General features: G+C 55.9%; 1 protein-coding gene across 1 annotated transcript in view; it reads left to right on the top strand.

Annotated features, from left to right (window-relative positions):
* The window catches only part of HIVEP3 (HIVEP zinc finger 3), a 378,357-nt gene that overhangs the window by 340,876 nt on the left and 9,589 nt on the right, over positions 1–27,892 (top strand). Inside the window, 2 exon segments of the mRNA XM_045476889.1 lie at positions 19,467–19,642; positions 26,054–26,140. Of these exon segments, the coding sequence (XP_045332845.1) occupies positions 19,467–19,642; positions 26,054–26,140 (263 nt within the window).

Raw genomic sequence — 27,892 nt, 5'->3', positions numbered from 1 at the left:
GCAGTCGGTACCGGGAGGAGATGTGGCTCAGACACAGTCTTCAAGGGAAAGGCCTGGGCCAGGGTGCCGTGCAGGCCATTGTAAGCGTTTGTCTCTCCCCGAGGAGGAGCTGGCCTTTCCTAGCTTTCAGAGGATCTAATCCAGGCTCCTCTGCAGGGTACCCCTACCTGGGCAGGAGTCTTTGGCCATATGCCCCAGCCTGAGATGAGACATCTGTTGGGAAGGATTTCTTTCGGCGCCCGGAGCTGGGTATTGGGTATTGCTTGCCTGAGCACACATAGGTGAGGGGGACAAGGAGGGCAAAAGAGGCTAAATCTCTAGGGTTCTCTGGCCCCACAGCTCAGAACAATGAGAAGAGAGTTGCTCTCTCCTCATGGTCTGGAGTCTCCTGGAGGAGGGGGTCCCAGCTGCGGTGTCTCGCCATCAAGCATCAGTGGCTCCTTGCTGTCCACGGGGTGCAGGCCCAGCCCCAGGAGACACTGATGCCTCCAGCTGGCCATACTCCACTGCCCTGCATCTGCCCGCCTTGCTCTTTGGTGCTCCTGGGGTGCCCTTCTCCACTCTGGAGGTGGGGAGGCTTCCCCGGGCTGTTGTGAACGTTAAGTCGGATCGGACACCAGAAACTCTTGCCCAGAGCCTGGCACAGTCCGTCCCAACCCCACTGTCAAGCAGAGGGCATGGGTGGCATCCTTTGCTCCCTGCGCTCAGAGCGGAGCACCTGTCTAGGTGTGGCAGTAACAAGAGCACGGCTTTGGCACCAGCCAGACCTGGGTTCAGATCCTGGCTCTGCCACTGATGAGAAAGTCACTTAACCTCTCAGCCTTCGCAGCTGGAGAATGAGAGTAATAGTACCTATTTGTCAAAGTTGTTGAGAATAAGTGGAAACAATGTAAGTGTCTGGCACAGTACCTGGCATGTAATAAGTTGACCTCTTATTCTGCCATGAATTATCGGTATTTATTATACGATTGCCTCTCTGAGTAAAGGGTAAATTCCTGGTACCTGCCGCCTTCTACGAGCACTTTGTGGTAAAGTGTAACCTCGGAAGCCATATGGATGAACTGCGTGGGAATCCTGGATCTATCAGGGTGACCTTCTGATGTTGGGTAAATTAGGTAATGCCTCTGTGCCTCAGTTTCCCCATGCATGGAAACGGTAACAGTCATTACATCTCAAAAGGTTTGCATGAGGATTTACGAAGATGCTCCATGTAGCAAATGTCCCATGCTTGGTGCACAATCAATACTCAGTAAAAGTCCAGTGCTCTTGGTATTCTGAAAGGGTCCCTAGAAATTACCTAACCCAGATTCCTCGCTTTGCCAATGAGGAAACTATGCCCTAGGGAGACATTAACACAGCATGTTAGTGATGGAAGCCATCCTGTTGACCCCCCCCTCAGAACGTGCCAGTGGGAGGCAGGAAGGAAGGTGGTGTCATACATGTATAGGTGTGTGTGAGGTATGTCACTGTACTGACAGCAGGGAGATGGTTCTGGAATGGTACTGCCTTGGAAACGTGCAGTGCCTTCAGCCCCCATGAAGAGAGAGGACCAACCCCACAGGATTCCTTTGGTTCTAGAGACAACATAGGGTGGCCTGGTTGGGGGGCCACAACCCACGCAGGTTGAGGAGGACACCCGTCCCCAGGCGGTGGGCTGTGACTGGGGCCGGTGGAGCATGATCAGCTGGGGAGGCCTGGGGTGGCCTTGGAGGGAGGAGCTGGGCACCGAAGCGTGGGGGGAGAATGCGATATGGAATTGGCAACTTGCTCTCAAATGGTTCGGGGAGAAAGTTGTTTCCCCCCACTATACTTTTAACTTTTCTGTGTGTTTGTAACAGTTCCAAAATAGAAACGTAAGATAAAAAAGAGAGAATAAATTTGGCTCGGAAGAAAAGAGACTGAGGAAGCCAGAAATCGAGGAAAGAGTTGAAAAGGGATACGGGCTGTCAGGGGCTGCTGGGCAGATTTCTGGACAAGTGGAGTCAGCCAAGGCCAAGAGGGGGAGCTGAGGGCATCAGACCAAAGGACGAGTGGGGCCTGAAGTCCAGGCAGAATTTTGGACCCATGATGTGGACGGGTGTCATCTGTCACTGTGGGTGGCTTATAGACTGAAGAGGGACAGCCCAGCTGGCAGGAGGGTTGAGGGAGGTATGTCCTGGGGCATAGCAGCCAGCAGAAGACAGATTGGGCCGGAGCCGGGCAGCAGGGGGCCTGGTGTGCCAGGCAGGCAGGTTCCCAGGAACATGGTGGTAACAGACCGGGCAGGACACAAGAGCCAAAACGAGCCTAAGGCAGCCAGCAAGAAGCCAGGCTGTGAGTGAGGCCTTGTGACCTTCTGGCAAGTACGGCTGGCAGACTGGGGCCAGGAGGCAGCCAGCCAGGGGCCAGGCGAGGGCTTCCGGGGACTGGAGCCAGGAACAGGGAGGGCATCTCCCCAGGGATGGTGGCAAGGAGTGGAGGCAGCTGGCAGGGTCCAGAGGGCCAGGGAGGCTTGTCCATAGGCTATGCTGTACAGCCTGGGGCAGGATCTCTAAGGGGTCAGGTAGGAAAGCGTGTTCACCCAGTGGCGGCCAGATCGGATGCAGGCTGATTCAAAAGGAAGGAGAGCCATCCCCTGACAAAGAGGAGGAGGCCAGTTCCTGTAGACTTTCAAACGTCAGCAGATCGGGCAGCTGGGCTGCCTCCGATCTGTCTCTCAGAAGTTTCTGGGACTGCTTAGCCTGCAAGCTCAGGAGCAGATTCTGAAAAGCGTGATTTTCCTAAGGGCTGTAACCCACTGGCGGTGGCTCTCTGTGGACTCTGGGTTCTCACCATCACAGTGAGTGGTGCATCCTTCGAGTGAGGGAGGCAGCTGGGGAGTTGCATCCTCTCTGTGACCAACAGGAGCCCCATGGGGCAGAGCAGGGGATGGGGTTTGAATGGGTCTGGGCCCAGGGAACCCCAGGGGGCCAGCCACAGGGTGAGCAGTGACCCAAGAACTCCCACCAGGGATGGAAGGACGCAACAGAGGTGGGACTTGGGCCTGGCTGCAGCCTCGCCAGACAGACGGGTGCTGTCCGCCCGGACCCCAGCAGATATCGGGGGGTCTGGCTGCTGCAGGAACCCACGGGTGTCCCCACACTGATCTAGGCTCTCTCCCTTCCCCGTTTTAGAGGCCTTAGTCTGCCCCATCCCTCTGAATGGCCCCCGAAGGTCGACTCTCACCTGAGGTAGAGGAGAAGCTGCTGTGAATGTAGTCAGGCTCTGCCTGGGGTCCAGCAGGATGGGGCCTCACGCCTGCTCACGTCCCCATCAAAAGGGGGGTGCCCTTCCCCTCACTTCCTTGGGTCTCCTCTGCCCAGACTGGCAGGAATCCCTCTCAGTCCAAACACTGAAAACAGCAAGCAGGGCTCCCCCAGGTTCGCTGGCGTCGGACCACACTGGCAGGGGGAGCCTTTCTCTGCAGTACAATGATGAGATGGGGGTCAAGGGCTGGTCTCTGCAGGACGGCCCAGAGGAGCCAGTTGGGGTCCCAGCAGCCTCGGTAGACAGGCCTGGCCATCCACCATGGGGCCCCGGGGGGCGCTCTCAACACCCCACCTGCTGGGTGGGCCTAGGGGACACTGTCACTCTCCTCCCAGAGAATCACAGCACAAGCTCACGACTCTCGGAACTCTGCTTCCACCCTTCCAGGAATTCCTCACAGGCCACGTTCCCTCCCTGGACTCCTGGGCACTTGGCTCCTGCCCATGTCAGCCTGCTTCACGGCAGGTGCTTTGTGTCTGCAGCTACCTGGGTGAGAGCCTCCCGCAGGCTGTGACGCAAACCATCAGCGTGAGTTTGGGCAGTACGTGGACAAATGCTCCTTATTTCCTCTGTCACGTTCTATTTTAATGTGTGTTAGAAATAACGTAAAACAACACATGAAACCTGCAGTTCTGTGACGGTGAGGCCTTAGGACGGTGAGGCCTTAGGACGGTGATGCCTTGCGGGGGCGGGGGAGGGGACAGGACACACGGGGGCATGCTCAGGAGGCCTGTCTCTGAGCCCTGACGCTGGAGAGCGCGAGATGGGGGTCCTCGGGCTGCGTTCTGAAACACCAGCCCCTGGAGCATCACCGCAGCCCTTTACGGTCCTCCTAGAAGATCACTTCCGGTGGGTAGGGCATGGCAAGAATTGGAAAGAGGCAGCAAGGAACTGGAGGTTGGACACTCTGGGCAGGGTCCTTTTCTATGGTTTCAGGGAGAATCGCTGCGTCTGGAGTCCAGACCTGGGAGTGGCCTTGGCTCTGCCCAGATGGGCCGTGTGATTTGGGGCAAGCTGGGACAGGGGCCCTGGGAAGTATGGAAGTGGCCTGTACGGGGAGGCAGAGCAATGTCAGTGGGAAAGCTGGACACAGGCTGGACTGGGGGGTCCAGGACCGCAGCCTCGAGCCAGCCCACCTGGGCTTGAGTCCCTGCTCCGTCACCTGCTGGGTGTGTAACCTCTCTGTGCCTCCCTTTGTCACCTGCAAAGTGGGGAGAGTACTAGGGCTGTGCTAGGACTGAACGTGTTACCATGCGTGTGCCGGCACCCGCAGACGTGCAGTGAGCGTCAGTTTGCGGGGCCCTGTCCCTCCACTCTGACACCTTCTGGATGGCTTTGCGCAGGCAGCCATCGAACAGGAGGACCGGGCACCGCTCCGGAAGCACCTCCGAGGACCGGCAGCAGTTTGACAAAGGCATGGGCAAGGGCAGGTTGGAGGGTGGGGGAGAATTGTTCCAGATGAACGAACTGGCAGAGGGGAAGGCCGGAGGCTGCGAGAACAGGGAGCTGATGCGGCCTGAAGCGGCCGTGAGTGGGGGGCAACCAGAGAGGTGGGGAGGTGGGGGAGGGGCCTGGGGTCCTGCCACAGCTGTCAGTTGCGGGTGGGGAAGGACTTCTGTCCCTTTCCATTCATTTCATTTTTGTGAGAGGACAGGGGGGGATGAACAAATAGGAATTACTGTAAATTGTAAACACATCGTGCATTTGGAGCTATTTTTAAATCCCCAAAGCTTGGCATTTCTGTGACTCCACCATGCAGTTGGCCCTAAAGCCTGGCTCAGAAAGTCTTTGCTGGAGCCCCAGTTCCCTCCGGTTCCCTCCAGAGCACCGCCTCCTCAGTCTCTTCTCCCTGCCCTGGCCTCTGTGTGACCCATGCTTCTCTGCTTCAGTGCCTTTGCTGATGCTGTTCCCTCCTCTCTGGAGGGCCCCCCCCCCTCCTCATCCCCAAATCGTCACAGCTGACCTGGCCTTCAGGGATCATTCCCATGGCGCCTCCCTGACCTTCCTCACCCTGCCACCGCCTGCCAGACTTCATCTCTCCTTCTGAACCCCCAGGACCTGTTATCTTCCCTTAACTTGACATTTTTATTTTCTGTTTGGTCAGACAAACAGATGCTTCCCCTGATGGCTGGCCTTAAAGCCCCCAGTCAGGGGAACTCCACTTCGTAAAATCCATGCGTGGTTTAAACATGTACGTTTAAAAATGTAGGCAGCGGCACAATACAAATGATCTTTGGTGTGATATATATGGTGCCACTTACTAGCTGTGTGGCTGAGAGCAAGTCGCTGTGCCTCTCTGAGCTCAGTGTCTCCATCTCCAGAACAGGGACAACTATCTCTATGTCATAGGCTGTTTTGAAACCCGGGGGTTGGAGGGTGCTTCAGCGTCTGTCCCCATTCTCGGCAAACGCCAGGGGATCTGCAGGGAATGTTAGCAGGATCTGTTCCCTTTCAGCCACTTAGAGCTGACTCTGCATCTTATCTGGACTTAGCTCTATAGCCACAGGGTCACTCTGAAAGGCACCGCGTGCTGTAAATAGCAGTTGTAAGTGACACTCGGTCCCGGCCGGGCCAGTGCTGCTGGAGGGCTGCCCGTGGCTTTCTGGAGACACCGTGTTGACTCAGTTCTCCACTGGGCACCCGGCCGAGTGCAGGGAAGTGTGTGGGGAGCGGTCCTGGTCATCTGTAACGAGGGCACGCCCAGTCACATCAGCCCTGCCTTGGGAGGGGGGAGTCTTTGGTCGTACTCCTGGCTCTGCCATCAACGTCCATGCGACCTTGGGTAAGGCACACGCCCGCATACACCGGGGTCTCCTTACCTAAAACCTTTCTGGTGTATCTGTTCTATCGGTGTAGCTGGACCCTCTTGAGAGCTCCTTCTGTTCTCTGTCTGGAACTCTCCTCTGTCAGCTCTCGGCCTGCTGAGAAAAGCATTGCTTGCTTTTCTGTGCCCAGGGGTTGACCATTCTCCAGCCCCGCGGGGAGCCTGCTTCAGCCCCACCTGCCTTCCCCGCCCCCCCCCCCGCCCCCGGCAGCACTCACCGTGCATACTCAGGAAGGACCCCAGGTAACTGACTTCAGCTCTAGTGACCATCGGACGAGGTGCAGCACGTGGCCCCTGGGCTGAGCCCTGTTCCGACGGCAGTGCCCCCCCCCGTTGTCCCCCCTTCATCTCCATCTGCAGTAACCACAGCCATCGTCTGTTGGGTACCTGCTGTGCCCCCGGGTACAGAACTGAGCACTAAGCACCTCACAAATAGAATTTCTAATCCTCATCACCACATGCTAAGCCGTATTTGTACATGTACACACACGCACACACATGCCCATTCCCCAGTTGAGGGGGTCAAGGCTCAGAGAAGCAAAGGAACTTACCCACGGCTCATATAGTGAGGAGCAGAGCTGGGAACCAAAGCCAGCCCTATTGGTTCCGGATCTGTGTTCTTTCCACCACAGCTCCATGCACTGGGGCGCCCTACTTTCTGTGTCCTCTGACGCTCGGCTGCCTGCATGGCCAGCTCCTGATGAGACCCCGTTGCTGCCCCGCCCCGGCCCCGGGTGGACCTCACCAAACGCTGGTGCATGGGAGACTTTCCAACTTCACCTTGACCATAAAGGTGATATAGAGCTCCCGCCAGAAGGTAAAGAGCCTTCTGGGGCTGTCGGAAGCTGTGACCTCTTGAGGCTTGCGGCCCCAGGGTGAGACTGGGGGTCACAGAAGCAGGGTAGCTGGCTCCCAGAGATGCAGGCTGTCAGGTGCCTGAGGACGGAGCGTGACGACGGCTCTGTCTGAGGTGTGGTTCCCAGTCCATGAGAAACTCCTCCAGGGGCTTAAGAAGCTTCAACATCCCCTTCACTTACCTTTGAGGATTTCAAAAGAACCAGCCTCTGCTGCCTCTGCAGCAGCCTCCGCCTCATTTCATACCCCAGCTCCGCTTTCTCACGTCCAGTACCTGCTCACGCTCAGCTTCACCTTCACCGTGCCGGGGACCGGTGACGTGTTCTCTGCTAGCTGGCCCGCGTGCCTCTTCATCTCGGACCAGACTTCACGGAAATAGCATTTCTGAAGGAGAGCCGAGCTGGTGGCGGCAGGTCTCAGTCTGATCTTAACGTAGGAGCTCTGGGTTGTGCCACGTCTTCCCACCCTGCCTGCCTCTATGCAAAGTGCCTCTTCCGTCTGTCGTGCTGAGAACTGTCCAAAGCATTGAAAATTTTAACGGGGGGTGGGAGGCGCCTGGGTGGCTCAGTCGGTTGGGCGTCCGACTTCGGCTCAGGTCATGATCTCACAGTTCGTGGGTTCGGGTCCCGCGTCGGGCTCTGTGCTGAGCGCTCAGAGCCTGGAGCCTGCTTCGGATTCCGTGTCTCCCTCTCTCTCTCTGCCCCTCCCCCGCTCATGCTCTGTATCTCTCTATCTCAAAAATCAATAAACATTAAAAAAAAAAAAAAAGAAAGAAAGTTTTAACGGAAGGGAAGGTGAGATGTGATAGGCAAGCCGGAGCTCAGATTGTCCATGACGTGACCACTCCAGCTTGTAACTATTGCCATGCCCCCTCCCCTCCACGTTCCCCTCGTGTTGACACTAATTTGGCTGCAGTGTTGAATGGTCACACAGTTAAGGTGACGGGTTGGAGAAAGGCTATGTGTACAGTTAAAACTGGCACAGCGCCCCCTACCAGGGGAGTCTTGTTTTGCAGTTGGCAAGTGCAAATAACCCTTTATTCTTAAGCTTGGAATTCCTTGTAAAGCTCTTACGCATTTTGCATCTGTATCATCCTGATATGGCTTCTAAGGGTTTGGTTAACTTCACTGAGGCTGCACTTAATTCTGCTGCATTTTCTTTATCTGGACCTTGATCCTTCGTCCTACTGATTCCCGTTTCAAAAGTATTCTCACGTGGACAGCTGGAGTCTAAGACTGGTCAAGCCCCCTGTTGTGTGGGTCACGTGTCACAGGGGGGAGCTGAAGCTGCCTCGGCCATGGATGCAACCTGAAAGTTTGGATGCTGGCATGTTTCCCATTCCAAGTGAGCAGCTCCCTCTTCAACACCAGAACTGGTTCCTCACCACCATCGCCTCCGCTGGCTGCGGTCTTAAAAGGCTTCCCAGGGCACCCGCATCCCCATGAGCATGTTTTGGATTCCTTTGCAAACCTGGTGGGGCTGGGGAGGAGGCAAAGGGGATGAGGGGGCGGAGCCTCCATCAGTAACTGCTTACTCTATCAGCTGGTGCCTATGTGGCCCCAGATGGACAGTTCTACGGGCATTGTAGCACCAAACCATTGGCTTCCTTTCTGATTTGGGTGAGAGGGACATCTCCAGGCTTCTCCGTCTATAGAAAACTGGGCCGTTTGGTTTTCCTTACATTGGTGAAGAATAAATTAAAAAAATTTTTAATGTTTGTTTTTGAGAGAGACAGAGTGTGGGGGCGGGGGGGGGGCAGGGCAGAGAGAGAGAGAGGGAGACACAGAATCCGAAGCAGGTTCCAGGCTCTGAGCTGTCAGCACAGAGCCCGATGCAGGACTCGAACTTGTGAACTCTGTGAGATCATGACCTGAGCCAAAGTCGGACACTTAACCAGCTGAGCCACCCAGACACCCCAAGAGTAAATTTAACTGTAGTGAGTGCTAACAAACAGAGCGCTAGAGAGAGCAAGCACTAACAGAGCGCTCAGTACATGCTAGGCACTGTTCTAAGCATGTAACCTGTATTAAGGAAATTAGCCTCACAATAATCCTATGAGTATATACTATTATTTTTCAGTAATTTTTAAGTGGAAACCTATCATACATAGAAAAAGCAATCCAAGTCATAAGTACACAGTCCATGAGCCATTATACAATGAATACACCTCTGTAACTATGCTCACCTACACCTAGGTCAAGAAATAGGACATGATCTCCATTTTACAGATTAAGGAACTGAGGCACAGAGAGGTTAAGTAACCTGTCCAAGGTCACAGAGCTAATAAGGGGCAAAGCCTGGTTTCGGCCTCGGGAATTCTGGCTCCTAAGTCCGATTCTCTTCATTGCTGCACGTCACTGCCCGCTAGGAAAGCTATTACTGGGGGACACCTTCCCAGGAGGAGACCTTGCATTCACTGTGAGATTCGAATACGCTGCACGGCCTGTTCTCATTTGCCTCTCAGTGCATATTTGTGTCTCTGTGCTGCAGGAGACACTGAGGCTTTAGAGACCACAGTGGCACAGCAGTCGATAGCCATGGCTCACAAGCATTGATCAGGCACTTAGTGTATACACATTTCAGCAGCTGCTACTCTAAGACAGCCTTGGGCAGTGTCCCTTCTAGCTGCGGCCGCACTGCGGCCTCAGCATGTGCTTCCAGAACACCACTCGGACTGAACACCCTCCCCATCCCCCACCGCCTGCCAGACACAGGCCCAGCTTTTGTGCTGGCATCTGAGACTTTCCTAAGCCAGCCTCAACATGACCTTCCCGCCTCAGTTCCTGCCACTGGTCCTACAGAATTGTGTTGTGGCTTCCACGGCAGAATTCCTGGAAAAAACACCTGTCACAGATTCAATGCTCAACAAATGACAGCCCTTTCTTTTTCCATGATAAGAGATTACACCTCTGACCCTGGCTGACTTTCTTTTTGGTGCTTTTTTAGTAAAGAATAAGACAGGTGTTCAATCTCCAGGATCTGGTCATGTTCCCATTCTGAGCCTGCTTCCTGTCTGGGGAAAAAGGAAGGGAAGCTGGAGGAACTAAGTGATCCCAGTCCTGCTTCAGCTGGGCTGGGTCCAGCCCCCCACCCCCACCCCCCGGGGGGCCCCTGGGTGCTTATGGCCCATTCCATCTTACAAAGGGCAACCTGGAGGGACCTGGGCCAGTCTGAGAAGGAATCGGCATCTACCCTGAGTGGAGTAGCTGGGACTATAGCAATGACAGGCCTGGAGGAAAGCAGTCTTGGGTGGAGTGGCACGTTTTGGACACTGTCACATGAAGCGGAGTAACACTAGCCAGAGCTCAGACTCGGGTGGGAACACAGGTTGACAACTTTCGCTTCATGGAAGAAGAGCTCCCCGGAAACTGTGAGACCCCAGGTGCCAAGGCGTGTGCACTCACAGGACAATGTGCACCCACGGGCCTGACAATGACCACATCAGAGGATTCACAAGGCTCCACCCCCCCCCCACCGGAAGTCAGAGGTTTTAAGGTCCTGCCCAGCATGGATGTTCTTTAACAGTAATTTTCAAATTGTTTTTAAATTCTTAGAACTCTGTTTTTTCAATGTTTGTATTTTATTTATTTTGAGAGAGGGAGGGAGAGCGCAAGCAGGGGAGGGGCAGAGAGAGAGAGAGAGAGAATCCCGAGCAGGCTCCGTGCTGTCACTGCACAGCCCGGCTTGGGTCTCCATCCTGTGAACTGTGAGATCATGACCTGAGCCGAAACCAAGAGTCAGACGCTTAACCTACTGAACCACCCAGGCGCCCACAACGAATAAAACTCTTTTCTACAGGGTTCAGTTTACATAGATGCCTGGTCTGAGAAGTAGCTCAATGAGGAGGGGAAAGGGAGGGTGCAGAACCCCCGTGCTCAGCCTCCCCACCTCCCTGAGTGAAAGTCATTGTTCTAGAACCCTGCGCACCAGGGCCTGCTGAAGGCTGGAGCAGCCCTATATAACGTGCACATGTAAGGAGTGCGCGCCTCTTTGGTGGTTTCACTTCTCTGAACATGAGAGGCCCAGCTTCTGGCTTCCTGCCCCCCTCCCTGATCTCCCTGTCTGGTTGGAAACAGGGCCTTTGGCTGCATTCTTTTGACCCTAGCCGGTGGTTCTGGATGTCTGCACTTGGTCATTCACTCCACAATATCTCCACCGACTGTACCAGTGTCTTTAGAATAAAAGGCGCCTCCTATTCTTAGATCTGTGCCTGCTGGGTCCCCAGAGCTGCTGCTGTCTCCTGGGCAGCTGGTGCTGTCTACTGATGTGCCCCTAGAATGACAAGTCGTGATGGTAAAACCAGGGAATGGTCCAGTGCCACAAATGCAAGCCTGCGAAATGGACAAGGACTCACGTCAGTGGGGGTGGTCCTTCTGGAAGGTAGAAAATTAGGCTCCTTGACCTGGTCTCCCCTCCCGCCTCTGTCAGGCCACCCGACTTCTGGAATCTGTCTTCTTTCCTCCTGCCCCTGCCTCTGCCCTGGTTTGGACTCCATACATTACCAGATGAAAAGCGTTTCTTCTAGGAAAACCGCCTAAGACCCCGACCCTCTCCCTCTTCCTCTCCCCCTCCCCCTCGCTGGCCCTCCTCCGATCATCCATAGCACTTTGTACGTTGAGGGGCTTCTGTTTTCTCTTTGTTTTATGATCTTTCAAGTACCTGTTAATTCACACTTGAGACCAAGGTCAAAGTCTTATTTAGCTTTGTATTTCTGGCCCTGGCCCAGCTTCAGGCTCAGACCAGGCCTTTGTAAGTATTATTGAGTAAATACACAGAGTACTGCTTAAAATAGACACTCCACAGGTGGGCTCTGTGCCCATGCCTGAGTTACACACATGCTGTGGCATTCCTGGCCCAGCAGGCCTGTCCCTGGACTGCCCATTAAATGCCCCCGACCCCAGATGTTGTGATGTAATGTCATCTCTGCAGAACCCAGCAAAAGGAGAGTCTAGGATGGGCTCAGAACCCAGCGAGAACTTCCCCTGTGGCCCACAGCCCAGCCTCCCGAGTTTATTTTTCACCAAGGGGTGTGTTCCCTACCTCTTGGCAACTAAATATTTGTAACAGGTACACAGCTCGGTGGCCTCTGCCACCTGGTACTTGTTCCTCTTCCCATGTCCTTTCCTTTTGAGCTCCCCCAGGAGCGTGTCACTGCAGACAAGCTGACGGGCTCACTGTGGCCCGACCTCATGGGGGCTCTAAGCCTCACTTCAGAGGACAGGCGCCCTGCAAAAGTGGGACTTAGAGTGACGGTGTGCGCATTTCCGATCGCATCTTGCTTTTGCTTGGAGTGATTATCCGCAGATTTGGAGGACTGGTGAGAGTTTAATGATAAAATATTAATAATAAATGGAGAGGTCAAGAACATACCGACAGAAAACCCTCATAGGATCTCAGATTAGGAAGGTGACTTGGAGGCCATTGAGTTTGCCCCCCTCATTTAAGAGAAAAACGCAGCTTGGTGGAGAAAAAAGTCATGGTCATGAAGGTCAGACGTGCCCCTACCAGCTTCGTGACCTTGGGGAAATTACTTTGAGCCAGAAGTTTAGCTCTGGGCTGGGTCTGCCTCTCCTTCTATTTTATTTGCCTTGAATTGTGTCTCTTAAAACAGGTGATTTCATAGCAGTTAAGCACCTGAACTTTGTAACATGTGACCTGTGTTCAAACTCTAGCTGTTAACTTCCTGGCTGTGTGACCTTGGGCAGGTTACTTAACCTCTCTGTGACTCCATTTCCTCAGGTGTAAATGGGGATGATTAGAGCTCCTGTCTTAACGGGCCACCATGTGATTTAAATGAGGTGACGCATAGAAAGCATTTTAAATAGTGCTTGGTGCCCAGGGAGAGCTATATAAGAGTAGACTAATATTATTCATTTTTTTAAAAATCTGTATTTGCGGTTTTCTCGAAAACCTGGAAGATCAGCCAACGTCATGCAACACATGGCTGGAAAGGTGTAGCCACTGTCCCTTTAGAGAGGGACTGTACCCTGCTTTCCAGCCCGCTTCAGCCCCCACCCCCTTGCCACCGCTGCTTGCTCAGTCCTCTTGCCACCCTCCCCATTCCTGCCTCCATTTGTGCGGGAATAAATAGATCTATTTATTTTTATTGGAATCAACATGAAATATTTAGTGGATAAGTATGCCCATTTTACAGCAGGTCGTAGGAGTAAATGAGCTGTTCCCCTTCTGTCACTGAGCTGGCCGTGTCACGGGCATGCAGTAGCCGTGAATTTCCTCCTGCTCCTTGGTCTCCCAGCCTCTTCATCTGGCCTCTGGGTGAACAGTGCTAGTGACAGGGAGCTCACTACCTAGCAGAGCCGCTCCCTTGCTGGATCTTTGTCATATGCAGAGCCAAGAACAACTCCCCCATCACCTTGACTGAAATGCATTTACTTTCCACCACATCCCTTCTTCTGGGACCTGGAGCAGAGGGATGTGCCACGTACACAGAGTTCCAGCGTGCCTGGTGGAAGCTGCAATTTTCAGAAATGTCTGTGAGGAGTCTAGAGCCCCAAGCCAAGGTGTTATGTGCTGAATGCTCACAGTCCGGGAGCTCGGCATCATTAGGTATGGGATTGGAAGAGAAGCCGCAGAAGGCAGGAGGTCATACCGTGTCGTGTGTAAGAGCACTGGGGGCAGATCTGGGTTCCAGGCTCTGCGTCACCTCTTTCTAGTTGCCTTGTAACTTTGGCAAGACACTCAACCTCTCCGTTTCTGTTCGCGTCTCTATTAGAGGAATAGAATAAGACGCTCTTGAAGATCCTGGCACCTCCAGACCTCTCCCACCAACCAGCCTTGTTCATTGCTTGACCGAAGGCGGCAGATCTGAAAGCTGCGTCCAGGCAGGGGGTCTGGTGCCACGGCCATGGTCGGACTGGCCGGGCTCTGCTCAGCCGCTTTGCTGCCTGGCCATCACAAGTCTGGGCCTCAGGTAGTTAAGCTGTGTGGCCTCAAGGTCCCTCTAACTAAGACATTCTGGAACCCAGAGAAACAGCTATTTTTCTTGAAGAGCAAAACTAAACATTTCGCGGACTGGCTGATACTGGTTTGTCAGGGAAGCAGAAGACAGGCAGGTAGGTGGGGCTGAGAGAAATGGCTCCCTGTCCCGGGAGCTGTGAGTCAGCTGCTTCCAGGCCTGTCAGCATGGACTGTCTTGTGGCCCCAGAACAGGCAGGGGGTCCCTCACTTCTCCCCCCTGGGTCAAGGGTAGCCTTAGGCAGATGGGGAGGGGCCAGCAAACCTGGGAGGCAGGACTGGGCCCCTAGAGGCCCCACCATGGTTTTCTGGTTTCCTGCCCCGGCTCTCTGCAGGGCATTTTTCTGTTAGCTGTCAACACCTGTGGGTCCCACCCAGTGCTGGCGGCCCTTTCAGGAAGGGCTGGGTGGAGAACGATGCTGTTCTTGTTTGTCTGCAGTGTTACAGGGCCCTGGGAATCCTGGAGAAGGAAAGTGCTAAGGAAACCTTGGGCAACATCATCTGAAAGTGTTTGGGCAGCAAGTCTGTGCAGAGATGGGGAGCTGGGCAGAAAGATCGCTGATGGGCTGATCTTGGCCACGTCACTTAAACTTCTTGGGCCTTGGTTCCCTTTTCTGTAAAATGGGGACAATGGTAAAGGGCTGATGGGAGGACTGGTTGAGGTCGGGGCATGTGACGGTGCTTGGTGTATCTCCGGGCAGTGAAGATGGATTGTTTCCCAAGGGACTGAAATTGACCTACCCAAGGTCACCCTGTCAGCTCAAGCAGGAGCCAGAACTTGGACCCAGGTCTCATACTGACCTACATCCTGTGAGCAGAACAGTTGCTACTGGGGAATGGGGAGTGTTCAGCCAGTCCATCGTGGCTAGGAGGACCTGGCTATGTGGCCCGTGGAGTGGCCACAGCATTGGGTTGAGCCTGTGCTCTAGCCTCCGAGAGTGGGGATGTCAAGGCCGAGAGGCTGATTATAGCAGAGCCAGGGAGAGAAGGCCTGGGTTTGGCCTTCTCGTGTGCAGTCAGATGTGCTGGCCACTTGCTGGGTGTCAGGCACTGTGCTAAGCCCTGGGGATAGGCCAAGCGCTGAGGCGGACACAGTCCCTCCTTCATGGGGATCATGGGGACCACGCTTGTGAGAAAACCACAGCTCAACAGTGTGAAGGAGGAGCAGGTGGGACCCCCAGGCTCAGAGGTGGAAGAGAGGGCTCCAAAGGAAGGGACCTTTTGGCAAAGTCCTGAAGGAGCAGAGGAGCTGGTCAGATGGAGGGGGGTGGTGCTGGGGAGGGCGGAAGGCCAGAGGAAAGGGACTCTGAGGCCCCGTGATGTTTGGCACAGTGGGGAGCAGAGCTCTGGAGAGGTAGCAGGGCCAGGCGGTACAGGGGCAGGGCTTTATCCTGAGGGAGATGGGGGGGGGGGCGTCGCCCCCAGGCTGGGAGGAGAGGCAGGACTGCATGTGTTAGGGAAAGCCCTTCTGGCTGCTCTGTGGAGAAAAGACGCAGCCTCAAGGGGGAGAGGCTGGTGGCCCTGGCTAGTCCGGGCAGGAGGCGGGTCTCCTTGGACCACACTTGGTCAGGGCTGTGGTGATGGACTGAGTATAAAGAGAGAAGGCAGCGGAGGCACTGAGGGGGAAGCCCAGGCTGCCGGCCTCACCAGCCGCAGAGGTGTGCCTGCCATTTACGGAGACAGGCACCCAGAAGGAGGTGGTCCTGATGGAGGGACATGGGAACAGGGTTCTGGGCACGTGGGTGCGAGGTGCCTGACGACCACCAGGCGAGATACTGAGGGGGCAGCTGGATGTGCAGCAGAGAGGTCAGAGCTGGAGAGAACAGCGTATCCATTGGCTGTTGGGCGATTAAGTCAGGTGTTCACAGAGGGGGGTTCACTGGGAGGGGTGAGGAGAGGAGAGTGCAGACTGGAGCCTGGAGAGGGGTAAGGAAGGAGCTTGCAGAGAAGGGTCACCAAGCCAAGCAGGCGCCTCTGGAAAGCAGGCCAAAGGGCAGACAGGAAAAGGCAGCTGTCCTTTGGATTTAGCAACCCGTGACCTTGGCAAGGACAGCTGGCCAGGGAAGCTGGGTTGTGGAGTCGGGGTGGTGAGGAGGCATGGACAAACAAGCATGGACCGTCCTTTCCAGGCTTGGGCTGAGAAAGGAAGCAGAGGGAGCAGTCGCTGGAGTGGGTGCGGGTCCAGAGAGGCTTTGCAGTTGGTTGGTCAGTTAGTGACAAGATTGAACTGAGTGTGTGGTCCATGATGGCGGAATGTGCCAGAAAGCAGAGGCAGAGGCTTTGGAGCTGCTGGGGAAGGGGTGGGACCTCTACACAAACAAGGGGGGCTGATCCTGACCCGGCGTGGGGGAGAGCGGGGGGGGGGGGGGGGAGGGAGGGAAGTGAGAAGTGGGGGATGGTCCTACACAGGAGGAGGGTCCAGCCCACACAGGACGGCTGCCCCATGCCTGTCCTTGGGCTGGGCCCTTTGGGAACCACAAAGCTGTAAAGCTTTATGGATCCTGGCCCCAGCTTTCAAGGAGCAGAGAAATCATAGGCTCTGAGCCATTCAACCAGGACCGCCTCGACAAGTCCCAGGGCCCCTCAGTAACCATCCTCTTCCATATCTCCGTGACGTTGGCTCAGCTGGCCGCTGCCCCCTCCAGCCCCTTTCCCCTGGCTTCCAAACCTCCTGAGCTACCAGGAAGTTGCTGCTTTGGTGCCGTCTTTCTGCCCACCCTCACATTTGGGAGCCTTCTAGGCCCTTACGCTGTCCTCCTGTTATTTTCAATCCTGTCCTGAGTGGTCAGCTTCCCCCTCACAAATCTGCGCGTCCCATATGCCGAGTCCTGAGGATTTCCAGCCGCGTCCTGGGCATTTCTTCAAGTCCTCCTCACAGGCATCTCACACTCAGCAAAAGACTAGAGTCCTGCATTGCTTCCCTCCAAGCCCACAGATGGTATCACTCGAACCAGCCAAGTTGAAAACTCTGATCTTTGTTTCTGCCTCACTGTGACCCCTACCCCCTCCAGATGGCCGCCTGTCCTACGACATGTGCCTCTTACAGGGACTGGAAGTCTCTCCTCCTCCACACCGTTCCCCGTGCTGCCAGGGAAGCATCTTCTGTCTGAGACTTTATCTTTGAGACAACTTTGATGGAGTCTACGCTTCTTAGCATGGCATTCCAGCCTGACGGAGATGGTGATCCAGTCGGTCCCGCCCTACCCACCTCATCTGCTTTCACCCACCAAATCCTCCGGGCGTTTTAACACCTCTTGCCTTTGTTCCTGGTCCCTGTCTGGACCAGCTTTCATCTCTCGCTGTCCTCCCTGGCCCTTCCCAGCCCCCTTGTGCTCCCCAGCAGGTTGCACACACCTTCCATGGTCAAGGCACACAAGTCAAGGCACAACCCTTGAAGGTTCAGACAGAGTCCTTTCTGTGCGTGTGTGTACGCGTAAGCTTGTCGTGTAGGCTTGCTGTAGAGGAGGAAATGAGGGGTCCGAGAGCAGCCTCGGAAGATGGACTCAAGTACCTGATGCTGAGTTGGCTTGAGCCTAGGGTGGAGCCCAAATACAGGAGAAGTCAGAGTGACGGGGGGCCAAGCGCCCAGCACCCGCCACAGCAGTGGGGTGGAGGGAAGTGGGGCACCGAGGGATGCCTGTGTCGATGGACGTTGGAGCAGGGGGAGGGTGTCGTGGACCCGGCGAGCAGGGCTGAGCGGAGGTCGGTGTCCAGGTGGCGGCAGAGCCCCCAGTGCTGAGAGACCAAGCCGTTCTCACTTCTTCTCTGGCTGTGAAAAGGATGCTCCATCTCAGAATGGGTCCCAGGGGCAACAGAGGGACACAGGAATTAAAATCAGGTGTGGGTAGCTGCTTTGGGTCCAGGAGTCCTGCTGTCTGGGTGCGACCCTCTGTCACTGGGAGATAGCCGTCCCCTGTTTGCCCATAGGGTGCTCTTCAGCAGAGTGACAAGAGTCGTGTCTCCCTACCAACCACCCCCACGGCCTCCATTTCTTCCCCTTGAGCACAAGATACCATTTCGCCCTGTTTTAGATGACGTAAGAGGCATCCGTTGGCCGAAGCTGAGGTGACAAAAGCCAGGACCCGTAGGGACCTGTGGACAGCGGTCCATGGTGAGAGAGTGTATGCGTGTGAGTAGGAGTGCGTGTGGGTGTGCATACGTGTGTATGTGTGAGTACGCGTGAGAGTGTGTGTGAGTGATCCCTCCGTCGCTGCCTGCTGGCTCCCTCCCTTAGAGTCCCTTCTTTCACGTTATCCTGTGACATCCTCGCAGCCATAAGCTGATGGTCCCTGCAGAGTAGGGTTGAGTCCCAGCTGCTGTCCCAACTTCCTCACCCTGTCCCAGCCCCCTCCCTGCCCCTCTGCGCCTGTTCTGAGTTGGAGTGCCAAGGCCCCCGGGCAGAGACATGTTGTGCAGTGCGAGTGTGGGGCACAGGCAGGCCTCTTGCTGGGTTCTGGGGCATGCTCAGCTGGCCAAGAGGCCACACCGCCCCTAAGGCACCCATGCCTCGTGAGTCAGAAGGCTCTCCTGGAATCATCCAGGAACCCCTCCACTGTCTCCATCATAGCCTTTCCTGCCCCAGTCAGGAGACGTGCACATCTATAGCAGGCCAACAAGGCATTTTGATGAGGATCGTATCGAGTGAACCTCATGGGCTTCCTTCTAGGTGGAAATAAGAGCATTCTGATTCAGGTCCAAGAACATTGGTGGCCCTGAGGCCGGGCAGGTGGTCTGGCTGCCCCAGGAGCCACCCTAGGAAAGCTTTTGGCCCTGCTCCTGTGACCCTAGGGGATCGCTGGAATCTGAGTCCTGAGAGTTTTCCAGCTCATCTGGAGATAGGGTCGTGCAGAGAGCGCGGGGCTCCTGGTTTCTCACTCTGAGAACAGGGAAATGATGGCCGTCCCTCATACCTCCCCTCACACCAGTGACCAGGTGGCTTCCTCGCAGACCGTTGCCCGTCGTGAGAGGCGGATAGGCTTTGGGGCAGATTCAGATCCTCCTTCCATACCTTTCTGGCTGTGGGAGCTTGAGCCTCGAGCTCTGAAGGGCTCTTGCTCGTGACTGTGATTCAATTTGTGTAAAGTGCCCAGCACAGCGTGAGCACTTGGCAAATGGTAGCCGCTAGAGCTGTGGTCGTCACCTTCTCTCACTCTTGTCGTTCCTCTGGTGGCCCAGAGTGGCTGTCCCTTGTGGGCTGGTGTGGAGGCTGGCTCTGGAGCGGAGGCCCTCTGCCAACCGGTGGCTTCACTTCCCGGCAGGGAGCACAGGGTCTGCTGCCTCTAGAGAGAAAAGAGGGGGCAGCCCTACCTGTCGGAGGGCAGGGCAGGTGCAGGGGTCCATGGTGGATCCCCAGGGCGACCACCCCCACCCCCACCCCCACCCCGAGGTTCTCTCTCGTTCCGCGTCCTCCTCTCCCGGTATCCGTAACGGGCTGGATGCGGCTAGCAAGCGTGTGCATCTTCTGAGGTGGGAACCTGCCTCTTCTCCTCCTTTTTTTTTCCTTTACCATGACGCCTGTTGCTCATAGGTACAAATCAAACGAAGAGTATGTATATGTGCGAGGCCGCGGCCGAGGGAAATATGTTTGTGAGGAGTGTGGAATTCGCTGCAAGAAGCCCAGCATGCTGAAGAAACACATCCGCACCCACACTGACGTCCGGCCCTATGTGTGCAAGCACTGTCACTTTGCTTTTAAAACCAAAGGTAAGAGACAGTCAGCTGGGGCACTGCCCCTTTCCGCTGTAGGGAGCTCCCCTCTGGGAGCCCTAGCACAGAGCTCAGGGGTCCAGACCTCTCCGCCTGGGGCCTGGGGCACCCCCCTTCCCCGGGCTCCCCGGTGGCCCAGCAGCCGGCTCCAGACCGGGCAGTGGCGCCCCCTGGCTGCCGCAGCCTGTCCTCTTGGATCCCACACCGTCCTCCACCTGCGCGCTCCCCCCCACCCCCCGCCGCCTGATGGCGCTCTTGCACACGGTTCCTGGTTTTGATTTTATCTCCTCACCCCCTCCTTCTGCATGTCTCCTTAGCCCTTTGTCCACTGAGCTGGTGAGCTCCAGCAGCTGCACTCGTCACCACCACTCTTGCGTTTGGAAATCCATTCCACTCCGAGCCACTAAGCACACTCGCATGGTCACTTCTCATGGCAGCACTCGCCCCTGCCTCCACCCTCCTCACCACTCAGACCATGTTCCTGCCCGCCCGGCTCCCCCGCCGCTCTCCCCGCAACCGCCCCAGCTGGCAGCCCTTGCATTCCGGCCCCAGCCGCACCCCAAAGCAGGGTCAGCACAGGCCCTGGCCGTCATCTGAGAAAGGAAGAAGGACGGGCCACGGAGGGCACGTGTCCCACAGAGCTGTGCTAGGAGCTGGCGGTGGCCTGGCCGGCGGCAGCTGCCCGGCCCTTCGTGTGAACAAGTGGGGCCGAGTCCGTGAGACTTGGATCAAGCCCCTCCCCCCACTCATGGCGTTGACTGTCCCCGCAGGCCAGGCAGGGAAGACAGTGCGGCTCGCCCGTTGCTTCCTGGTAGAGGAGCAGAGGGACAGAGGTGAAGCAGAGAAAGGCCTGGGGCTCTCGGACACCACCCCCCCCCCCCCCCGGTGGCTTCAGCCTCTTGTGCGCTGCAGATTCTTGGGGCAGGGGCATGAGGGCCCTGGCTTCTCCTTTGAGCAAGTGGGGGGCCTCCAGGCTGGCCCCCACTGGAGCCTTGTAGTGTTTCTGCAGGAAGAACTGGAGAACAGATTCAATTTTGCCACTCGTTGACCTTTCTTCTGTTGGTGAAGCTGTGCCCAGCGAGAGAGATTGGGCTGCAGCTTTGAGGGGGCCCGGGCGGAGTTGGCCAGCCTTCCTCACTTCCTCCTCCTCTTCCTGGCCCCTTCCGTTCTCTCTGTACTGGGTCAGGGGCCAGCTCACCACATCCCCTGGCTCATGGCCCTTCTCTGACCGAGTTCCACCTCTGGTCTCCTAACCCTGTTCACCGACCCCTGCCCTCCTCTGCCTTCTGGCATTCTCAGCGAACCTCAAACTTTCCCACTTAGGCTTTGGTTGGAATGGAGGTGCCGTCCCTCCCGCTCTCTTTCTCTGGTCTTCTTCTCTCTTGGTGTCCCATAAACAGTGTTCCAAGAGGTCCCCAGGGAAGGCAGATAGGCCTGGAGCCCAGCCCCCTGCCTCGTGCATGCTTCCAGTCCCAGAGTCCTGCCATGTCCAAGGCAGCACAGCCCCGCCTGCCTCTGCCCTGGGTGTGGGCTCTGTCCCCATGTGTCCCCTACAGCCCCACCCACCCCTGGCCTTAGGCAGCCAGTGGACCTTCATGGAGAAGAGAGATGGGAATCATTGACTGACAGTCTAAGTAACAGAGTAAAAAACCTCTTATCCAAAACCCCCTTGAAGGTAAAGGAAGTGAATCCTCCCTCCCCCAAAACCAAGTGATCATTAATGCCAGAGCCGTAACTAGAACCCAGGACCCCTGTCTCAGGGCATCGCCCCCATCACCTTCCTCTCTTGAGCAGATCCCCCCCTTTCCTGGAAGGAGTGGCAAAATCAGGTGGCTGATCAAGTGGCCTCTGGAGTGGGGTGCATCCAGGGGACCCCACTGTTCTGTTCTCAATGTGAGGAACCCAGTCTTAAGAGTGCATCCCAGCCCAGGGCCATTTGGGTTCCCTGTGCCCAGCACACAGAGAACCATCTCGGAGAGCCTTCACCTTGACACATGAGACTAGAAAAACCCATCCGGCTAAGTCCTCCGCCAGGGCAGTGTCTCCAAAGAGGGGTCCCTATTCAGGTCCCCCTGCCTTTTTGGAGAGAAAAGGCCTGGTCTGTTTTTGTCAGGTCTGAGAGAGGCCGGGTCCCCGGCAGGAACACTTCTGTTCCAGCAGCTCTTTTCATTGGAGGCCATGCCAAGCCTACCAGCAGTCCCCGCCCTGGAGGGTCCAGAGGGTATAACCTGAACAGAGGGGTGCAGATACCACATATGCCTTGGGGCGTGGAGTCCTGGGTGTGAAGGCTTGCCCAGGCCGCCCCGAAGGCCAGGCCCAGGAGGCTCTGTTCCCAACCAGTGACCAGCGAGGGTTCTGAGCTCTCTTCAAATGCTCGTAGAGGCTTCCGGAAGACAATACCTTCAGAGCCGAAGCAGTAAGCGAATCTGAAATGGTAGAATCTCAAACTCCGTGACTTCCGAGAGGGACTGGTGGCGGGTGGGTGATGGCAAGTTGCAGCAGAGAAAGCTTGCCGTTGGCCCTCACTGCGTGCCGGGAGCAAGGGAAAGGCAGCACACTGAGTCTTCTGTTCCTCCGGGGCCGTGTGTCTTCCGGGAGGCGTGGGCCTTCCCCATCACTCGGAAACCTCAGGAGCCTCCTCTTAGGCTCTCGCTTCCTTCAGGCTGCCATCCCCTCCCTCCCCTCACCCTTGGGCTCTGGCTGGGCCTGGTGGTCTTCAGGACCCTCCACCACCAGCACCTGGCTGCGCCCAGGCCCGGAGAGCCCTTCCTGTCCGTCTCTGTCTGCCTGTCTGTGTCTCCGTCTCCGTGTTGGACATTGTGGTGGCAGCTCGGGCCTCTGGGCGCTAGCTGAGGCGTCTCAGTGGGTAGTGCCGGGAAAGGCTGCCGGGATGTCCCTGTGGAGGTCCGGGGGTCCCCTTTCCTCTTCTTAGAGGGTTCCCAGATGCCAGCAGGGTGACTGTGCCGTGTACAGGCCCTTGCGCCGGTCGCCGCAGGAGATGGAGATGACAGCTGGGGGCAGGCCTCAGTCTGTCAGGCCTGCAGGGGCGGAAGGAGGGCGGTTGGTCAAAGCTGAATGACGCAGAGTCATTGAACGATGCTCTCAGTGGAAGTTCCACCTCTCTTCCAGCCACTCATCATGTTCATCCACTTGCCTTTCCTCCTTCATTCCAGGACTGTGGGGCTTCCGGTGAGGGGTGGGACAACTGGTGTGGAGCTGGGGACTCTGCCTGGCCAGCCAGGGCTCTGCCCCTTGACAGAGAAATGGTGTCCAAGCCAAAGAAGATGTCTGCTGCCATTGGGTATACCTCCCTCAGTTCACAGAAGAGGTCCGGGGAGGGGAGGGCAGGGAAGGCACCGGGTAACACTCGGGGCTGCTCTTCTGTAACCCACATGGCCTGTCCTGGCAGAGCCCCCTCAGACTCCGTGACTCCTCCCTGCGGCCTCCAGCGGCCACTGGCACCTTCTCCTGGGAGCCCCTGAGCCCAGACTGGAGGATAAAGCCATCTGCATCTTCATTTCAGCATCTCTGTCCTCCACACCCAGCATGGCGCGTGGCAGAGTCCCTGGTGCTCAATAAAGAGTGATTGCCATGGGGGCGGGGGGCACACAGTATGGGAGGGAAGGCGGTTCCACGCGGTGAACGTCTGCTCTCTGCCGGGCACACCCTGCTACCACTCTACACGCACTCTCTCATCAGCTCCTCCCGGCATCCCCGAGAGGTAGGTATTACTTGAGAGTTGCAGGAAGTGGGGGCTCAGAATGTTCGGAAACTTGCCCAAGAGCACACAGCTAGCAAGTGGCAGAGCCCAAGCTCAGACCCAAGATCGGCAAGCGCCTAGACCAGCCTGGGTTGATTGTGTCAGCGTGCAGCAAGCAAGACCCTTGGAGTCCTGAAACCTGGTTCTAGACAGGGCTCTGTGCTAACAAGGTGCCTCGGCTGGCTGGTTCGCTGTGTTGGCCAATGGGAGCCCTCCCATGACATCCCAGCAGCTGAGACCGTCAGTCGTCTTCTCTAACGGCATCACCAGCCCCGAGGCCCAGAGTTAGAGCGGAAGCATCAGAACCCTGGGCCTGATGGGGGTTGGGTTACACGGTCTGCAAAGTTCCTTCCAACACCTTGCTTCTGAGATGAGGAGAGCACTTCCCACGTGCGGTTATTGTGCACCCGTTGTGTGCTCGGCACCTAACTTGGTCGAAAAGAGACCTAAACCTTCCTGGCAGAACACATACAATAATGTCATAGCCGTAATGAGCAGTGTTCGTAGTCTTCTGTGGTCTGGGGTATCAGGGGACAGTGGGCTGGTTCCAGAACCTCAGGGGACCATTGGTATCTCTGGCCCATGGAAGACCCCAGCTCCCTTTGCCACCCCTTGACATCCTACTCAAGCTTGGCTTGCTCATGACAGTGAAGACAGGAACCCCCTATATTAGATCTCCCTATATTAGAACCCCCTATATTAGGTCTCCCTTTGGAGACCCTCTGCTCCCAGAATGTCTCTGGAAGTTATGACTCTGCTTCCCCTTTGGCCAGGAGTAGAAGATACAGGTTTTTGCCTGGTTATAGGAGGAAAATCTGAGTTGGGAAGGATACAACCACAGACTAGGAGTAAAGGGAAGAGAGAGGCAAGAAACAAGTGCCCTTCCATCCCTGCTGCCCTTGACTTCAAGGGACCCCAGGTTAAGGTTCCCATCATCCCCTCAGCAAAACCCTACACGTTCCTTAAAATTCTCAGAATGGTTATGAAGCGCCCTTTGGTTCACCCATGGGCTCTCTCCTATTCGCCTGCCCATCTATCCATCTGTCCTCCCATCTACCCATTTCTCCCATCTCCTACTTTGTCTTCCTGTCCCTGTATCTTCCCATTTCTTTTCTCCTCCTGACTGTCCCTCCCTTTCTCACATCTGTCCTCCCGCCAATCCAACCTTCCGTCCACCTTCCCCGCCTTTTCTCCTCCTGCCTGTCCCTCCTGCGTGTTTATGCGCATGGAGCCATTCACCCATGCAACCCAACCAGCCACTCCCCCATCCACCCAGGCCCCTCTCTTCCTCTCCAGTTCTCCAGCTTCCCATCTGTTTATTAACCCATTTTCCAACTCTCCTTCCATTTCTTTGTTTCATCTAACCACTGATTCCCCATCTGTCTATCCATCTGCTTATCTAATCATCCAGTGTCCTATCCATCTGTCCTTATTCTTCCCGTTCTTCTTTCGCCCCGTATTTCCTCTTACCCACTTACCCGTCTGTCCATCCACCCATCCATCCATCCATCCATCCGTTCACTCACCAGTCTCTCTATGCACCTGCTCAAGTATCCATTCTTCTCTCTTTCATCCATCTATTCAAACTTGCCGATTCATCAGCTCAGTGCGATAGACCACCTAACTCGGGGAACATATGGTTATTATATGAGTGATCAGGTAGAAGTGTAGCGGTCTGCAGGGCAACAGTGAGAACATCACAATTCGGAGGTGGCTGCCGGGCCCAGAGGAGCATCCTGGGGCCTCTGGCCTGCCTGCTCCTAGGGAAGGCTGGGGTGCTCTGCCTCTCCTTTACAGAGTGCCCCTGCCCACAGAGGCTCGTGGCCTGTGAAGTGCTGTGCACACACGGGAGAGAACTGAAGGCGTTGCTACCTTTCCCCCGATTCCCCAGAACTGCTGCTCCTGCTTATCAGCTGTGGGGCTGGACTGACCGTGCAGGGCAGAGTCAGGGCTGGAGTGGGCAGAGCCTTTGCCCAGCCTTCCCTGCCTATACCCTGTGTCTGCACTGCACAGTGACCTGGGGGAAACTGAGGCCCAGACGTGGTTTCTCTAAGGAAGTCAGGGCCTGGGCCCTAACTCTGTGGCTCACGGGTCTCTGTCCAGCAGACTTCTGTATACCTTTTGCCCTTTCTCTGTTTCTAAGAGAAACAGAAACTTTGTCCTGGTTCCTCTTCCCACACCCTGTGGGCTGCCCTAGACGTGGCCTCAGTTGGAAGGGCGTCTCCTACCTACCACGTCGGTTAACAGGAGCCCTCCGGTCATCCAGCATCTGAGAAGGCCAAATATCCCGCTCCATGAGTGTCCCTAGCTCCTGGGCCCAGAGTTAAAGCCAAAACTGGAAAAACCTCTCGCACATGAGTTGTCTTTTAATTTCTTTTTCGTTTGTTTTTTAATCAGCATCTCACTTCCTCATTATACCCTCTGTCCCCACACAGCCCCCGTGCCCACCCTCCCCCAGCTCCCGTGTGCTGTCCCGAATGGCGGCCGTGGTGCACATCCCAGCGCCTGAGCACCCGGGCGGAGAGGGATGGCCCGGCCCCCACCTGGCCCCTGCGGCCAGCAGGGCCCTGACTGCCTCTGCGAGCCCCGGGCCTGCCCTGGCCCCCTGCCCTGCGGCCAAGCCTGAGTCTGTTCTCATTTCTTTCCAGGGAATCTGACTAAGCACATGAAGTCAAAGGCCCACAGCAAAAAGTGCCAAGAGACAGGGGTGCTGGAGGAGCTGGAAGCCGAAGAAGGTAATGGACTGCCAACTCTCTCCTCCCCACTCTTCCTCTGCCTGCTTTTCCACCTGTCCCCCTTGCCCTCCCCTTCCCTTCCATCCTCCTGTCCCGGCTCCTTCCTCTCCCTCTTCCTTGTCCTGCCCTCTGGTTTTCCCACCTACTGGGAGATAAAGGTTAAATTCACAGAGCAATCGCCCCTACTCTCCTACACTTGCAGCTCATGCTGTGCAGCCATAGCTAGTGTGAATTAGAGTCTACCTGGGAGGGCGGGGGGGGGGGGCCTGGGGGGGGTGCCTGGCAGGTGGCTCACAGGTGTGCAGTGAATGTGTCTTGAACAAACTAACACGTGAGTACTGGTAGTCAACATTGACCGAGCACCCACTATGCATCAGGCGCATTCTAAACACATGCCGTGAATTATCCCGTAAACCCTCACGGTGACGCTGTGAGGTGAAGAGTGTATTCTTCTACACTCCGAACCCGCATTCTCACCTACACGCTCTGGGCATGGGCCTGACAGCTGGGCCTTTTAGAGCTTGAGGAGCGGGAGAGCCAAAGCTAAACCTGACAGCCCCTCGTCACCTCCCAACGTCATCCCACATCCCAGCACTCCACCCTGGCCAAAGTCCTCCACCAGCAAAAGGCATAGGAGAGCCCGTGTCTGAAAAGACCCAGCAGAGAGAAGTTGAGTCAAAGGCCCTGGCCCAGCCACAGCATCCAGGGAGGAGGCCAAAGGGACTTTGGCAGGTGGACAGGCAGTCCTGCCTGCAAAGGGAGGTCAGGGAAACCAGAGGCGTTCCTCCTGTACCCAGCAACCCTTTGACCAGACTCCCTAAAATCAGAATCAGGACATGAGTGTCACAAAGAGGAGTGCGTACGTGTGTGTGTGTGTGTGTGTGTTTCTGATTTCAGGATGTGTTTACAGTCTTACAAGAGAGTCAAAGCACATTTCCTTTTATTTATTGTTTTTAATTTTTAAAGTTTATTTATCTTAAGAGAGAGAGCATGAGCAGGGGAGGGGCAGAGAGAGAGGGAGAGAGAGGATCCCAAGCAGGCTCCATGCTGTCGGCACAAAGCCAGACACAGGGTTCAGACTCAACAAACTGTGAGATCGTGACCTGAGCTGAAACCAAGAGTTGGATGCTTAGCCAACTGAGCCACCCAGGCGCCCCGAGTACATTTCCTTTTAGGTGGAATAAGTCACTTTTACTGAACTAAACACAATGAACGTGGGACCGTTCCCCCCAAAATGAGAATGTAGGGTTACCATGTTTATCAAGAATGTACATCAGGCCATTTACACATGTTGTCTCACTGCATCCTTATAACTAACTAGTGGGAGAAACCTGTGGTTGCCCCAGTGTAAATTGAGCAAAGTAAAGCTCAGACAGGTAAAGGCAGTTGTTGAAGGTCATACAAAAATGCCGGCTCCACACCACCCCGATGCCTGGTGGGCTGGACTTGGTGGCCTGAGCCTGAGCCTGAGCCCAGAACCCTCCCCAGGTGAGAGGCAAACAGTTGCACCTGGCCCCACACCAGGGGTCCACTGAGGCACCCAGGCAGGGCTGGTCCCCTCTCCCAACCTCATTTTTCCAATGAGGCACAAAAAAAAAAAAAAAGACAACCCTAACAACCCTACCTACCTAGTTTGAGGATGAAATCAATGCATTTATTCTAGAAATAACTACTGAACACCAGCCCTATTCCAGGCACTGGAGATGCCACAGTGAACAAAACCTAGTTCCTGGCCTCTGGAAGCCCACATTC

The sequence above is a fragment of the Leopardus geoffroyi genome, chromosome C1 (assembly GCF_018350155.1).
Source record: "Leopardus geoffroyi isolate Oge1 chromosome C1, O.geoffroyi_Oge1_pat1.0, whole genome shotgun sequence".
Lineage (NCBI taxonomy): Eukaryota > Metazoa > Chordata > Mammalia > Carnivora > Felidae > Leopardus > Leopardus geoffroyi.
Note: the sequence above shows the minus strand (reverse complement) of the source record. Positions and strands in the feature narration are given on the sequence as shown.